Consider the following 15,832-nt stretch of genomic DNA (forward strand, 5'->3'; position numbering starts at 1 on the left):
CTTCTCTCAACTTGCACTAATTTTATTAATTTTGTTGTGTCAGTTATGTTAAATTTATGTCGACTCATATTTGTCATGTTTGTAAGTTACTGTGCTGCAAAAAGCTAACTTTCATGGCATTTATGCCCTGGGTATATATGGTTATGACAATAAACAAACTTATGCACATTTAACTTATGCACACAAGCAAAATGCCACAGACAATAAGTAACCTCAGGACAAAACACCCCAGCAACAAATTGTATTTCTAATTTTGTTATGCTAAATACCAAAATAGTCCAATAACCAGAAACAGAAGCAAAAATATGTACTGAGATAAATTCTGTGGTGTTTGCAGTAGAAAAAGAGAGGCAAAGCAAAGGGTGTTGGGAAGTGAAGACTTGACTTAAGGTGCTATCACTCTTTTTTGGGGTTGGGGGGGGGGAGGAGGTTAGAAAGAAAAGAGGGAGGAAATGATATATAAAGCAGCCAAGAAATTCAGCCATGACAGCTGTGTGCAGTGCTGGAGAAGTTTGTAATGCAGATACAAACAGGATAAGGGGCCAGAATTAATGTATACTGCTTAGTGAAGGATAAGATACAGACAAAATTTTGAGCAAGCTGGTGCATTCAGTTAGTTACAAAATCAGCTGGGAGGCAAAAAGGCACTATTCCCATTCTCCCCTCCTCCATCTGCCCATCACCCCTCCTCACCTGGATCCACCTATCACTTGCTACACTTCTTCCCTCACCTCTTTATACTGGCTATCTCCCCTCTATCTTTCAATTGAAATGAAGAGTCTCAATTATCCATTTCCCTCCACAGATGCTGCCTGACCCGCTGAGTTCCTCCAGCATCTTGTTTTTTTTGAACTCCAGTATGATTCTGTAGTTTGAACAGTGCTCAAGTTCAAAAGAGAGTTGTATATAACAGTAAATGTAACTTTCACTTGCATTCGTGCCTACAAGATAGAGGTCAACAGCCAACTAGCGCAATTTTTTTTGTAACTTATCCACTGGGATTTCAGCAATTTCTATACAGACTCCATAATCTCTCTACCCTGCTTTAGCTGCTTCTATATTTGTTCATTGAGTCGTGGCCCTCACTGGCAAGGTCAGCATTTATTGCCATTCCTAACTGCTCTCAAGGTGGTGATGGTGAACCACCTACTTGAACCAGAGCAGTATTTCTGGTAAAGGTACTCCTGTTCAGTTTCAGAATTTGGAACCAGTCAGGATGTTGCCCAGTTCCATTGCCTTTGTTTTCCAGTATTTTCAGCCATTTCTTCAAAATATGGAGTTAATTAAATTGGCTGAAGACTGGTTTCTGTAATGATAGGAATCTCAAGAGCAAGACTCATCCACTCACTATATCCGGCTTAACACTGTTTTGAATGTTTCAACTTTTTGTTGTTAAATTATGAAAAAAGCATTCTGGCTCCATCAAATGCTTCAGGACCACAGAACTTTGATCTGATTCAATGGTTCTGGGATTGCTTAGCTCTTTCTGAAGAAGGGAGTGAAGTTTGTTTGGACAGATTCTCGTCAAGAAGCATTTGAGAAGCTGAAAGCCATTTTATGCTACCATCCTGTGCTCAAATCATCTGACTTTGAAAAGCCATTTTCGTTAGCAGTAGATGCCAGTGATGAAGCTGCAGGAGCTGTGTTGTTGCAGAAGGGTGACCTTGATGATATTGACCATCCTGTAGCTTACTTTTCAAAGAAATTTAATGAGCATCAAAAGAATTATTCCACCATAGAGAAAGAATTACTGTCGCTTGTTTTAGCCTTGCAACATTTCAGTGTATATGTTTGCACCGCTCAGAAACCATTGACTATGTATACAGATCATAACCCATTGCTGTTTCTGAGCCAAGTGAAAAACAAGAACAGAAGGCTGTTAAACTGGAGCTTAATTTTGCAAGAATTTGATCTCATGATAACTCACATTAAAGGCAAAGATAACGTGATCACTGATTGTCTTTCTCAATGTTAAATGGGAAACATGTATCTTTACTAGTCTGATATTCTGTAATTGTGTAGAATGATAATTATTAACATTACTAACAGTATGCGCAGTTGAATTTTTTTTGAAAAAATTCTTTTTAGGTGTGAGGTGTTACGGACTAGGTGAACGTCCCTTTAAGACAGAACATAGTGGGGTGTGTGTGTGTGTGTGTGTGTGTGTGTGTGTGTGTGTGGGGGGGGGGGGGCATGCTTACGTCAACAGAAGATAAAGGACGTAATGACGTTGTTGAAGAAGTCAGTCAAAGTCAGTCAGAGAAGAGAGAGAGAGAGAAAAGGGAGAGAGACACCAGCCTGCTAGTTTCTCTATCGATGGATGAGAAACAATAACTGTGTCTGTCACTGCAATCCACGTATGGAAATTGGGAGTAATCCCGTGGAGTTCACTTTGTTGCTGACCTGTAGAGGGAAACAGGTATTTGTGTGGACGGCCACGATTCGGATGCTTTTCGGGGTGAGGAAGTCACTACCGAGTAAACATTGAGGTGTCATTTGGGTTCCATTGTGGAACATTTGGATTTCGTAATTACTCTCTATGTTCTCTCTACATCTACATCTTATCTTCAGACAACGGTGGTTGTTGAAGAAGCCTTTGCTCATGTTTCACCTTATGGCTTGCTGAACTGAACTTTAAGAACCATTCCTGGACTTAGAGTTTGGGACTTTGCCACACACACACTACGAGTTTAGTTTTGGGGTTAATGTTTAAGATCTAACATTTTTACTTTTATTTTTCTTATTACCATAAGTAGTTATTAATAAAGTAGTTTTTAAACACTTATCACATGACTCGGAGTGTTTCTTTTGTTGCTGGTTCGTAACACATGCTTTACATTGGTGGTCCTATGTTGTAGCACCAGCAGGTTGGCACAATTCTTGGTGTGCCTACTGCTGCTCATAGCATGTCTTCTGCACTCCTCATTGAATCAGGGTTAACCATCTGGCTTGATTATAATGAGGTATATACCAGGTCAAGAGTTTACAAATTGTGGTGGTGTACATTTCTGCTATTGCTGATTGTTCATAGTATCTCATGGATGCCCAGTTGTGAACTGACAGATCTGTTTGGAGTCCATCCCAATTTAGCACATTAGTGCCACACAAAAGGAGGAGATTTTCATTTTGAAGATGAAACTTTATCTTCACAGAGACTGTGCAATGGCCATTTCTACCAAGGCTTCATAGATAGATGCATTTGCAACAGACAGGGAGCAAGATCGATGCCATGTAGGTTTATTCCTTATGTTGATTGGGTGACCACCTGCTGCTGACCAGTCTGACAGCTATGATCTTCAGGACTCAGCCCAACTGGTCAACGATAGCACTACCAAGCCACACTGGACGGTGGATGTTGAAGCTCCATCCCCACCCACCAAGAGCACAGAATGTACTCTTGCTATATTTAGTGCTTCTTCCAAGTATTGTTCAACATATTGAGCATTAGCTGATTAGTTGAGAGAGGATAATCAGAAGGTTTCATTGCCCATATTTGACTTGATACCATAAGACATCATAGGGTCTGGAGTCAGTACTTCCTCCCACTCCTGCATTCCACCGTACCACCTACCGCTGAGGACAAGCATACCCAGGCACTGTAATAGTTGTTGACAGTGAGATGCTTCTGTAAGTAGAACTACGTCAGGCTATTGCTTGACCAGCCTGTGGGATTATTCTCTCAATTTAGTCCTGCCGCCCAAGGTCTGCAAGGAGGACTGTTCTGGGCTGCATACAGCCTTGACATGTCCAATGTAAAAACAGAAAATGCTGGAAATAGTCAGGTCAGCCCACATCTGTGGCAAGATAAATAATTGACGTTTCAGGTCAAAGACCCTTCCTGACCTGCTGAATATTTCCAGCATTTTCTGTTTTTATTTTAGATGCCCAGCATTTGCGATTTTCTTTATTTTCACATGACATGTCCAAACTTGGGCCCCAGTCAACACTCCCTTTTTTTGTATATAAAATAAAGACAGAAAGAAAATGCAAACTAATGGCTTAATAGGCTATTTCAGAGGACAATGAGTCAACCTCATTGTGCAGGTGGAGTCATGTATAGGCTAGACTAGGCACAAAGGTGGCAGATGTCTTTCTCTGAAGGACATTAATAAACCAGATTGCTTCACTAATACTCATTAATAGGATTGGTCATGTTTTTTTCCCCCAAATGTCAGATTATTAACTGAATTTAAAATGCCATGATGGGATTTGAACTTGCACCTCCAGCCTGGATTGTTAATCCAGGCCTCTGGCTTGCTGGTATGGTAATTTAACTGCTGTGCCATCACTTTTCACCGTCTGGAAAATACAGACCTGAGATTCAAAGCATAGCACAACTTGAATATATGACAAATTCTTGACTTCCAGTCAACCAGGAGTGTGAACAACCACAATGATTAGTCATGTACTACCCAGCTGTTGATAAGAGGACACCATTGGCAAAGCTGTTATATTACTACCTATATTACTACTTCATGGGCTAGAAAAGAGCATTGGTGGGGGGGGGGGGGGGTGGTGGTGGTGGAGGAGGAGGAGAATAAAGAATGGGGAAAATCACCAAGAAAATGGTTAAGTGGTTCATTTTGGTAGGTCAAATATGTTGGTGAAATATAGTCTTAATGGTAGGACTCTTGGCAGTGTGGAGGATCAGAGGGATCTTGGGGTCCAAGTCCATAGGACGCTCAAAGTGGCGGCGCAGGTTGACTCTGTGGTTAAGGCGGCATATGGTGTATTGTCCTTCATCAATCGGGGAATCAAATTTAGGAGCCGTGAGGTATTGTTGCAGATATATAGGTCCCTGGTCAGACCCCACTTGGAGTACTGTGCTCAGTTCTGGTCACCTCACTACAGGAAAGATGTGGAAGCCATAGAGAGAATGCAGAGGAGATTTACAAGGATGCTGCCTGGGATGCGGAGCATGCCTTATGAAAGAAGGTTGAGGGAACTCGGCCTTTTCTCCTTGGTGAGACGGAGGATGAGAGGGGACCTGACAGAGGTGTTTAAGATGATGAGAGGTATTGATAGGGTAGATAGTCAGAGGTTTTTCCCCAGGGCTGAATTGATGGCCACAAGAGGACATAGGTTTAAGGTGCTCGGGAGTAGATATAGAGGAGATGTCAGGGGTAAGTTCTTTTACTCAGAGTGGTGAGTGTATGGAATGGGCTGCCGGAAATGGTAGTGGAGGCTGATACGATAGGGTCTTTCAAGAGACTGTTGGATCGGTATATGGAGCTGAGTAAAATAGAGGGCTATGAGTAAGCCTAGTAATTTCTAGGGTAGGGACATGTTCAGCACAGCTTTGTGGGCCGAAGGGCCTGAATTGTGCTGTAATTATTCTATGTTCTAAAATGGGCAACCATCTGGCACTTCAAACTCGCTCCGCCTGTGTGCATCCATGGAATATTTGAGTGTAACAACAACATCTACTTTTCTAACCAGGGAGTGATCTCAATGTAAGGTAAGTGAAAAATGAGGAGCTTTGGTAGAGGAGAGCTTGCATAAGAATCACTAAAATCTAGTGGAAACCTGAATGTGTGAAGCAGTAACTGGAGCTGCAAAACAAATAGAATTTTCATTAGCATAAATGTGGGAAGTTACAGCATTTCAAAAGCTCCAATTCCTACCCAAGAAAATCTTTTTTTTTGGAAAAGCCATCCTGATGATACAACAGAATACAATCAGACAATTAAGAAATGGGTTCAATAGCTGGACTAAAAGAACATATTACGCCCACACAATTTCCATTTAACCGTGCTGGAGAAAATGCTGACTCAACTGCTGTGATTGGCAGCTCCACCTAACCTTGAGTATAGATAAAGTATTCTGGGGCATAATAGACTACTTGCCAGAACTATATAATCAAACACAAGATAACCACCACTCCTCCCACAGACACACCTGTGGTTAAAGTGTGGGAAATTTGCTAATACTAGCAGATGATTTATAATCAACAATGGAAAACTTTGACAATATCCAATTTCACTTCTTGCAAGTATACATATTGCAAAGCGACAAAATTCATTACCTACTGACTGAGATTAGTAAAGCACCAATTGAAACCTACCCCAAAAATCACAATGAGAAATCAACAATAACAAGAGCCATGTGCTTCGATGAGCAAAGTGCTCTCTTGGTGTGCTTTTCAACACATGTCTGCAAATTAGAGGGCAAATATCTAACAATACAGCATAAAAACACACATTATACCACTAAGTAAGGTACTTCTTGCATTATTTTCTACTGGCCTAAGTGTACACTGTAGTTTGTACCAGTAAACAGTTATCATATTCCTCCGGACAAAGGGCATGCTTCACATTAATCTGACAGATCCAAAATTCAAACACTTCCCAATTAAAGTCGTGCTGGCTGGACTTCAAATAGTATTTTCCACCTTTCCTTGGCTTACCCTGGGGTATGTCATATTCAAGGCTCCTCTTATTTTCTTTGACCTCCTTTCACCGCTACAACTGAATAAATTCTTAGTTTCAGGCCACTTCACAAACTTCACTTTTTCTTTCACTCACACATAATAATACAGCACATTTTCCAAATTAAAGTTCTGAATCTGAACCCTGAATGAAAAGCAGTTTGCATCATGTGCAAGCAATCGAACTATACAAACTAAAGATTAGCACTAAATAGTAATGTCAGCTGTGCATGTATTATTTCTCTTTCCCACTCTCAGAACAATTATTCCTACAGCAAACTCACATATGAAGTCAATCAGAAGTCAAAAGCATGATATTCCTGGCTTGGTCACCAAATAACATTGGGCAGTCAGTTTGGAGATACAAGAGACTGCAGATGCTGGAATCTGGAGCAAAAAAAAACAAGGAACTCAGCAGGTCAGGCAGCATCTGAGGAGGGAAATGGACAGTTGATGTTTCAGCCTGAGACCTTTCATATGGACTGAGAGTAAAAGGGAAATAGCTAGTACACAGAGGTAAGGGGGAAGGGTGGGGCAAGAGCTGGCAAGCAATAGGGGGACCCAGATGAGGAGGTGTTGATTGGAGTCAGGTGGGGGACAGGAAGGGTGGAGATAGCAACAGAGGCTGGGAGGTTGTATGTGGAGACAACAAAGGACTGCGGTCAGGTTGTCTCTGATGACAATTTAGCCCAGCGTCCCATCCAACAAAAAGAGTCTTGCAAGCAGAGGGACAATCAAATGTACTTTTCAGAGTATACAAGGTGCACCTCATCTTTTCTCAACTCAAGAAATAATTCACATACACTGCAGCTGTTAAAAATAATAATATTTTTCTGAAAATACGTGATGTGCACTGGCAGCAGAGTCAGGCTCAAAGTAACACATTTGAAAGTGTGAGCCAAAACTCAAATGATAAGCAACAAGTTTGTGTGATTGGAAATCACAGGTCAACTTACAAGCCCAACAAATACTTAACACCAAGAAACAAAACAGTGCCAGCAAACATTCTGACATTACATCAAAACATCATGGGTAGAAGTAGTCTGCCAACAGTGCTGCACAAAATGCCAATGTCATGACATGCCAATTTCTTGCCATGTTTGTAATGTATGCATAAAGCTAATTTTCATGGCATTTATACCCTGGGTATATACGCCAATGACAATAACCCTGAACATCCGTAATTACCATGTCACTGATCCCTCAAATCATACAAGCTCTTTAAATTGGAAATTGCTGGAAATTTTGCAGCTCAAACCTTAGCCAATGTCTTTTGCATTTTGTACATAATACACCAATTAAAATATCAGATCACCTCCAGGAAGCCTTCAATTTTATCCAAAATACAGTCCGTTCAATTAACTGCAGTGGAATCTCAAGCCTTCAGTATATCATTACTCTTTCAGTACAAAAAAAGTTATAACATAGGAAGTTGCCATTTGGCTGTGCCAGTTGAAACCCAGCAAAATCTTATCTTCCAACATTCAAATCGTTGTCCTGCAGGTCACAACTCTTCAGCTACACATCCAACTAAGTTTTAAATGTGTTAAGGATTTCTGCCTCTATCACGTTTTCAGTCAGTGAGTTCTAGACCCTGACACTGCCTACGTGAAAACTTCCTCTCCCCTCTAATCCTTCCACCAATTACTTTAAATCCATGCCTGTTTTCTGATCCTCTACTGAAGGAAACAGGTTCTTCCTATCTACTCTCAGCCCCTCAACTGCAAAGAAGGCAACCTCAGCCTTTATAGTTTTCCCTTAAATCTACTGTGCACCCTTTCCGTGTAATAACATCTTTCCTGCGATCTGGTAACCAGAATTCTACAAAGTACTCGAGCTGTGGCCAGACTAATGTTGTACACAGTTGCAGCTTAACCTCCCTCATTTTCTATGCCCAAGCTGATAAAAAAAGATATTAGATGCTTTTAAATCACTTTAATCAATTTGTCCTGCTGCCTTTAAAGGAAATATGCATGTGCACCCCTAGGTCCCTCTGTCCCTCCACTTATCTCAGTATCCTCTCAATTACTGCAAATTCCTTCATCCTGTTGCACTTCCCCAAAGGCATTATCACACACTCCTGCAGATTGAAGTTCATTTGTTACTTTACTGTCCAACCAGACTATCTACACAAGTGACCCCCATGTTATGGGAGAGGAGGAGGGCTGAGTTTCTAGACAACAAGCCACATCACGATTTTCTGTAACATGAAGCTGCATCTCCTGCACAATGCATCAAGAAATGAGAGTTGAAAAAGTGTTTAATTATTTTTCCTCACCCCTCACATAAATTCAGTGAGAGCAAATTTAATTCTGTATCTCAAATTTTTGGGCAGCAATTTGTGAATTTTGCAAGGGCAAATTTCTGTTACCCAAATGGCTGTAATGCAGAGGTCACCTGCAATCCTCTTGCAAGCTAAAGCTAGTCTCCTCACGGAAATTCACAAGGCCAGCTTCTGCATGATGCAAAAGATAATGCAACACCCCCAACATCTGTCTATGCCATTAAAATACATTTTAAACAGCAAAGGACCAAGTACCAAGTCCAGTGCAACACTACCGATAAAAGCTTTCGAATCACAAAGTCGCCCATCAAGTATTGCTACCTGCCACCAAACCCATTTATTATTCTCCCCTGTATCCACGACTGTAATATTTTTTTTAAAAACGTTAGTCTACCATGGAAGACCTTGTAAAAAGCCCAATCAAAATCCATGCAGAATACATCAAATACACATTCCTTGTTAATGTTATTGATTTTTGAGGGGTTAGTCAGATTTTCCCTTTGCAAAGCCATGCCTGACTGTCCTTAATTAATTCTCACCTTTCTAAATGAGAGCGCTACACTACTACTCAGTCTTAAGTCCAATAATTTGCCCACCATCATAATTCAATTATCTGGCCTACAATTTATACCCTTCTTTTAAAACAACAGTAATCCTCTAATACCACTCATGAAGCTAGGAAGGATTGCTAAATGATAATCAAAGTCTCAGCAATTTCTACCCTCTGTCAAAAAAAAACAACCAGGAATATATTTCATCTTGGCCCAGTGACTTATCCAGTTTCACTGATGCTAAACCCCCAAATCCTTCCATTCACATTGTATGGAATAACTTTTATTCCATAAAATATTTGACACTCTTCATCCTTAAGTACACAATGGCATTGCCTCCCTTTTTTTGAAGAAAGGCATAATGTTCATTTAGAACCTTATCTGCATGTATCACCTCCAGATATAGGTAACCCACTTGGTCTTTAACAGGCCTGACTTGTCCTCAGTTATTCTCTTGATCTTTTTCACACTTCTAAAGAGTTTTGGGTTTTCCTTGCTAGTATTTTCTCATGCTTTGCTTTCCTGATTTTCCAGTTTTCTGCAGTATTGAGCTCTTGGCTATCTAATGCAAGCTTTCCCTTTTTGTCTTTTCTTGCCCTCTAGTCATCATGTCATCCAGGGGCTCTTGATGTGCTACTGCTACTTTTCAGGTACAAATGTGTTCCACTAAGTTTACACTCTGTTTAATTAAACTTATGTGATGTGCTCAGAAAAAAAATCACACCACCACCTATATTCTTTTCCCTCATCTTCAGCTGAGAGACTGAGCACTGATTCAGCAAGAACGACACAACATGCCAACTCAAAGCAATATCATCCTGGGATACAGTAAATAAATAGTTTGTGGCAAGTTTGGTAAGTGAAGTACATTTGGGAGGAACTAGTGACTTGGTTCCAAAGTGTTTTTTTTGTGTCACGACAGAATCTCCTATAGATTAACTGATGGAGATTGATTCCAATAACTAGCCACCAACTTCCATTCTTCTGGTACAATAATATTGAAAACAAACAGGTGCGAATTCAATCATCTATCAATCAGTAGTTCCTATGTTCAACTACCATTGTAGCAATAGTTTCAATTTTTAAAAAAAGGCTAAATCCCTGAACTTTGTGGGGGAAAAAAATTACCTCACCTCTACTTCAAACTGTTCTTGTACATCATCCAACAGTTGAACCATGAGTTGCATCCCTTTGCCACGTGGTTTGAGAGAGGATGATGTGGTGGCCATCAAGAGACTCTGCCCTGGCTCCAGGGTACTAACCGCTGCATTTGTCAGTGCTCCAAGTCGAGCTCCAGGAGTCTGCAAAACCCGATACGTTCCTTCCATCTCCTCCATCTCTCACCAGCAGACAACACATATAGTCTAGGAAAGAGAAACCACCAAGTTTAAACATTTTCCAACAGATTATAATTGCATTTTAACTATGCAGACAATGACTTGATATTGCCAAAGCTTTAAAATATTCCAAAGACTTTTTTTGCTGAAATTACAGTACAGGCAATTTCAGGGAAGTATACAAAAACGTTGTATAAATATGCAGACAAACTGTTAATGACTGCACAAGATTATTTTCTCCACTTATACTTTGATTAAAACTGATAATGATGCTCAGGGATCTTTGTAAAGACTGTTCGATAATTTTCAGCTGTTCAAGTTTTTTCCACTGTTCAAGTTTTTTCCACATTGGTAACAGCATCAAAGCAGTTCACAAAATAACAAAATCACTACCTCTGGCCACAGAATTAATAGCATCTTACAAACAATGAAAATGTAGCTTGGGCTTTGTAGTTCATCCATTAGCCAGAAATTTCCAATAACTTAAAAATTAATTAGCTTCTTAGGAGGTAATGTTCACCAAGCTAAAATTTTCAAATGCAGAGAGCAGTGATACATAACAAAATTACCACATTCAACACAGTTTGAGTTTTGCACAGAGATCAACATTACTCCTCAAAAGAGTCTTTCAACATCATTAACTAGAGAAATAAAAAACAGCTTCAGATAACTGAGCATTTTTGAAACACCTTAGCCATTGTGAATAAATGGACTAAAAACTTCACAGATACATCCACAAAAGTGCAAAGAGGAAAAGTCGTGCACCCCACACTTTCTGCAGCAATGCATTTCCTCATGGTAAGAGTACTAGTTCCCTGGTATCAGTTTCCAGAAAATTCACAATAAGCTGCTACTTTTAAAGTGCATTAGTAAAACAGTTGTGTTATTTAAGAGGTCAGTTATCTGGCTTCTCAAACAATTTCTTAGCAATTGTGAATGTCCTGATTTATCTTGCATCTTATTGAAATAAAATCATTAAACTTGCCTGCTTCCACGATTTTTACAGCTAAAAATATTCCAATGAAATTGGTTTTGAAATTTGGAAAAATATTTTAACTATATGGCATCTTGAAACAAACCAATTAACCTATGCTATTGAGTTTAAAAGTGGGCAGCATTTCTTGTTATCTCTGACCACATCAGGTTAAACCCTGGTGGTTTTCAGATTCTGCTGATTATTGTGCAAATGACACCATTTTGGTTTCTGGCTACCTCATTTTTTGATTTATAAAATCTGTCTAATTTCATATTTGTGACCTGCATTCAAATCTGAATCCTTTACTTATTTCAATGTTCACAAAATTCACACCTGCTGCTCTACACAGCATCTCCAAACTTATAACCCTTTTCCCCACATTCCTTAAAGTATTAGTAATCACAAATCAGTCACAACTGGCTCAGCATCAAATGCTGCTGGCAATAGATCATTCCAGACCTTTGCACATAGAAGTGTTCCCTAATTTCATTCACAATAATCCTGGATCCAATTTTTATTCTATCCACGCTACTCATGGATGCCCCGGCAACAGAAACAACTTCCACCTACCCTACCAATTCTTCTAAATATCTTAGAAACTTCAACTGAATTTGCCACTTAATTGCTGATTATTGCACAACTGACACCAACTTCTTTAAATGAGTTTGTAATTTACACTCTTTTATCCAAAGCAATGAGAATTTTTTTTCCTTGTGGCTTGCATTCAGTTCCTTGAATTCTTTGTGTTTTACTTTTCAATATGTACTAATTTGGATGCCCACTTATTATCCCTACACTTTAAATTCCAGTACATACAACCCTGGTTTGCATAAGTTCAATTCAACTCTTCCAATCTACATTTCATACTAGTCCTTTCAAGAAAAGGTTAAAATATGCCACCTATGGTATAGTGCCAAAAGTGCTAATCGTACTCAATGTGTGGTCTAGTCAGGGCTTTGTATAACTTCTATGTCCTTCTATGCTACACATAAAGGTCAACATTCCATTGCCCCTTCTGATCATATTCTGTACTTGTTCTTGACATTTTAACAGAATAGAATTATACAAAGATAAGAGCAAAGCAGCACACGCATCCACAATTCTCCATGAACCACTACTTTAACTTTCAACTTTACTCTATTCTATTAAGGTTTATAGTGTAAAATGTCACAGTTGATTTTGCCCCCAATTTCCATACTCAAATAATTTAAATTTCTCTATCATTTAGAGCTTCCATCAACACTGCTTGCAATGTCACCTATCTTTATGTCATTGGCAAACTTGGATACATAGCTTTCTATCCCACCCTTGTTATTTATTCATAAGGTGAATAAATGCAGCCCCACAGATGCTCGCAGGATCCTACTAGTCAGCTTCTGCTAAGTTGGATATCCACCCATTATACCTAAACTCAGTCTCTTGTTGCTCAACCAATTTCCAAGTCTGGTCAACAGATCGAAGCTTATGGAACTGAAGGCAAATTTAGGAGAACTTAAACTCTGTCCTTCAGAAACTGAGTTATTACAAATAACAAACAAAAACTAATCCAGTTAATTTACGGTGGCTAGCATTTGCACATGGTAAAAATCTTGCAGTTCAAAAGCAAAGTGCACAGATGCTGGAAATCTGGAAATAACATGGCATTATAGGCTTTGTTTTCTGGGACTGCAAGTTTGTAAAATATTAAAACAAACTGCAGCAGTATACAGCTACAACACTGAACAAACTCACATACAAAATAAGATTGTTCATATCTAAGACCAAATGCCAGTATAACATTATTCAGATTGTAACAAAAAGTGACTACATAAATTAAATATTAGTATTAAATTATCCTGCCAATCTGCTGTAAGAAAGGTATGCTGTTTTGCACAGAGACTTAATTTTGCTCAGGACAAGGATTGAGTTTTGTGACAATGCCAGTGCTACTGCTGTAATGACCTTCTTCTGGCCCAAGCAATAGACTTAATTTTGAGCATCATCAGTGCTCCCAATTGACAGCAGCCTCGTGCCCACTCTTTCCCACCTTATTCACAACAAAATGCTGTAACCTCAATTCTTCCTGCTATATTAACTCCACAACAATCCATAGTCCCAACTCTGAAGCATATTCTATACATCAGTATTCTTAATATGCTAGAAACACTCAGGTCAGGAAACATCTATGGAGAGAACCACAGAATTAAAATTTCAGATTGATGGCTTGTTCCCCCCCCTATTAAAATTCCAATGAAAAGTCATTGACCTGAAATGTTAATTCCATGTTTCTCTCCCAAAAGATGCTGCATGACCTGAGTACATTCACTGTTTCAACTGCAGCTCTCAATAATTTGATCCCCCCTGCCCCCCCCCAGCTTTTTATATACACCTGATTTTCAGTTTTAGTTCAATGTGATTGTTGACAATGCAGAGTCATAGAGAGATGCACCACAGAAATAGGCCCATCAGCCCAATAAATCCACACCAATCATAAAGCATCCATTTACACTAATCCCACAATCAGAAATCATAATCCCACTTTATTCTACCCACATTCCCATCATCTACCCCTGGATTCTACCAGTCACCTACACATTAGGGGCAATTTACAGTGACCAATTAACCTACCAACCTGCACGTCTTTCAGATGTGGGAGGGAACCAGAGCACACAAGAGCAATCACCAGGTGGATGTGCAAACTCCTGAGGTCAGGATTGAATCCAAGTCACTGGAGCCATGAGGCAACTCTACTAGTTGTGCCACCCTACGTTACCTCTCAATTGCGAATATAACAATGACTTGGAGTAATTTATAGCTACATGCAAAACTAGAACTACCATCACCTGCAATGGAAATTCACCTTTCAAGCTAGCTTTTCACAGTTTATTTTCATTAAATGCAGTCTTTACAGGAAACATTCAACACTATGCCCTATTCATACCAAGGTAACATTGAAGATCTGACAGAAGTAAACTGTCATGACAACGAAGGCAATACATCTCCAATTACAGTACATAATAGGCCAGCTCACACTTCAAGAAAGGCAAACAGTATTTAACCTCAAACTTCCTTTTGCTCTGATTTGAGTCCTGTTCACCCATTGCAATTCTAAGTTTTACTACAGCACATTTAATTACAAACAACAGTAACAGCTTCAGATAGAAGAATCATTAAAAACCATGTAAAATGCCAAATTATACAAAGTACAGAGTATTTCTCTCACCATTATATGGATTGGAAAACATGGAACAAAATTAAATTATTACTTCATATACCACATAAAACAAAGTGAGATTTCAGCCAGTAATCCTTTCAAATACAGCTAATATTAATTGTTAAAGTTACCAACAATTTGCCTTCATATAGTATACTTAACAAAGATGGCATATATTTAACTAATAGAAAAATAATCCCATCCCAGGAAAAGGGTCTTCGGCCCTCAATGCCTGTGCAGATCAGGATGCCAAATTAAAATTAAACTTATCTACTTACACATGATCCATGTCCCTCCATTCCTTGCACGTTTATGTGCCTGTGTCAATGCCTCTTAAACACCACTATCGTGTCTGATCAATGGACTATTGACGACAAGGGCCCTTTAGTCGTCACTTTTAATACAGTGAATAGTCCAAATAGCTAATACTCCATCTGTGGAGTATTAGCAAATAAATATTTACACAGGTGATCAATGGATAGCATCTGTGGAGTTAACATTTCAGGCCAACAGGAATGACAGTTAAATAAAAGGCCTTTAATTATGATCAGTGCACTTTAAACAGGAGAGAACTAGGAGAGGTGGTTGCAGAGCTTCAACCCTGAAGGAATGGCCCCAGTCGCCCTCCCTTCTTTCACCCACTCAATACTTCCCCACCCACGCTTCCGTTGCAACACCATCCCGATCCCTGGACTCCTGAACGGGACCGCATTAACCTCGGAGTCTGATCCAGTCTAAGCGCCTCCCGCCCGCCCGATCCCCCACCACCACTATGCGGCTCACCTCACACTTCAACAAGACTCGTCTCCCCACACCCCGCCGCCATCTTCCTCTCCAGCTGCGCCGCTCGCTCATTGGTGGAGCGCTGCGTCCTGAGCACCCAATAGGAACCCGGTCCACCGCAGCCGCACCCTATTGGTCGGAGGTGAAGAAGCTGTTCCCTGTATGATTGGCTGAATTTTCACAGATGTGTCTTATTGGTCGGTGGGTTGAGTCCCCGCAGCTTATTGGATGAAAATAAAATAGTGATTGAATTCAGGGGCCTGGGGGACTGGGTGAGGGGT

General features: G+C 39.9%; 1 protein-coding gene across 4 annotated transcripts in view; it reads right to left on the minus strand.

Annotated features, from left to right (window-relative positions):
• The window catches only part of farp2 (FERM, RhoGEF and pleckstrin domain protein 2), a 167,207-nt gene extending 151,583 nt beyond the window's left edge, over window positions 1-15,624 (minus strand). For 3 of the 4 annotated variants that reach the window (XR_007956466.1, XM_052017602.1, XM_052017601.1), the window contains exons 1-2: window positions 15,552-15,606; window positions 10,396-10,626 (exon numbers count right to left, since the gene is read on the minus strand). Coding sequence is in view for 3 of the 4 variants with exons in the window: in XM_052017602.1 (XP_051873562.1) it covers window positions 10,396-10,599 (204 nt within the window). In the remaining variant the exon portion in view is untranslated. Of the gene's footprint in view, window positions 1-10,395; window positions 10,627-15,551 lie in introns of all 4 variants that reach the window. The other variant, XM_052017603.1, reaches the window with a different exon arrangement.
• Between the last annotated feature and the right edge of the window lie 208 nt (window positions 15,625-15,832).

This window comes from Pristis pectinata, chromosome 6 (genome assembly GCF_009764475.1).
Source record: "Pristis pectinata isolate sPriPec2 chromosome 6, sPriPec2.1.pri, whole genome shotgun sequence".
In the NCBI taxonomy this organism is placed as follows: domain Eukaryota; kingdom Metazoa; phylum Chordata; class Chondrichthyes; order Rhinopristiformes; family Pristidae; genus Pristis; species Pristis pectinata.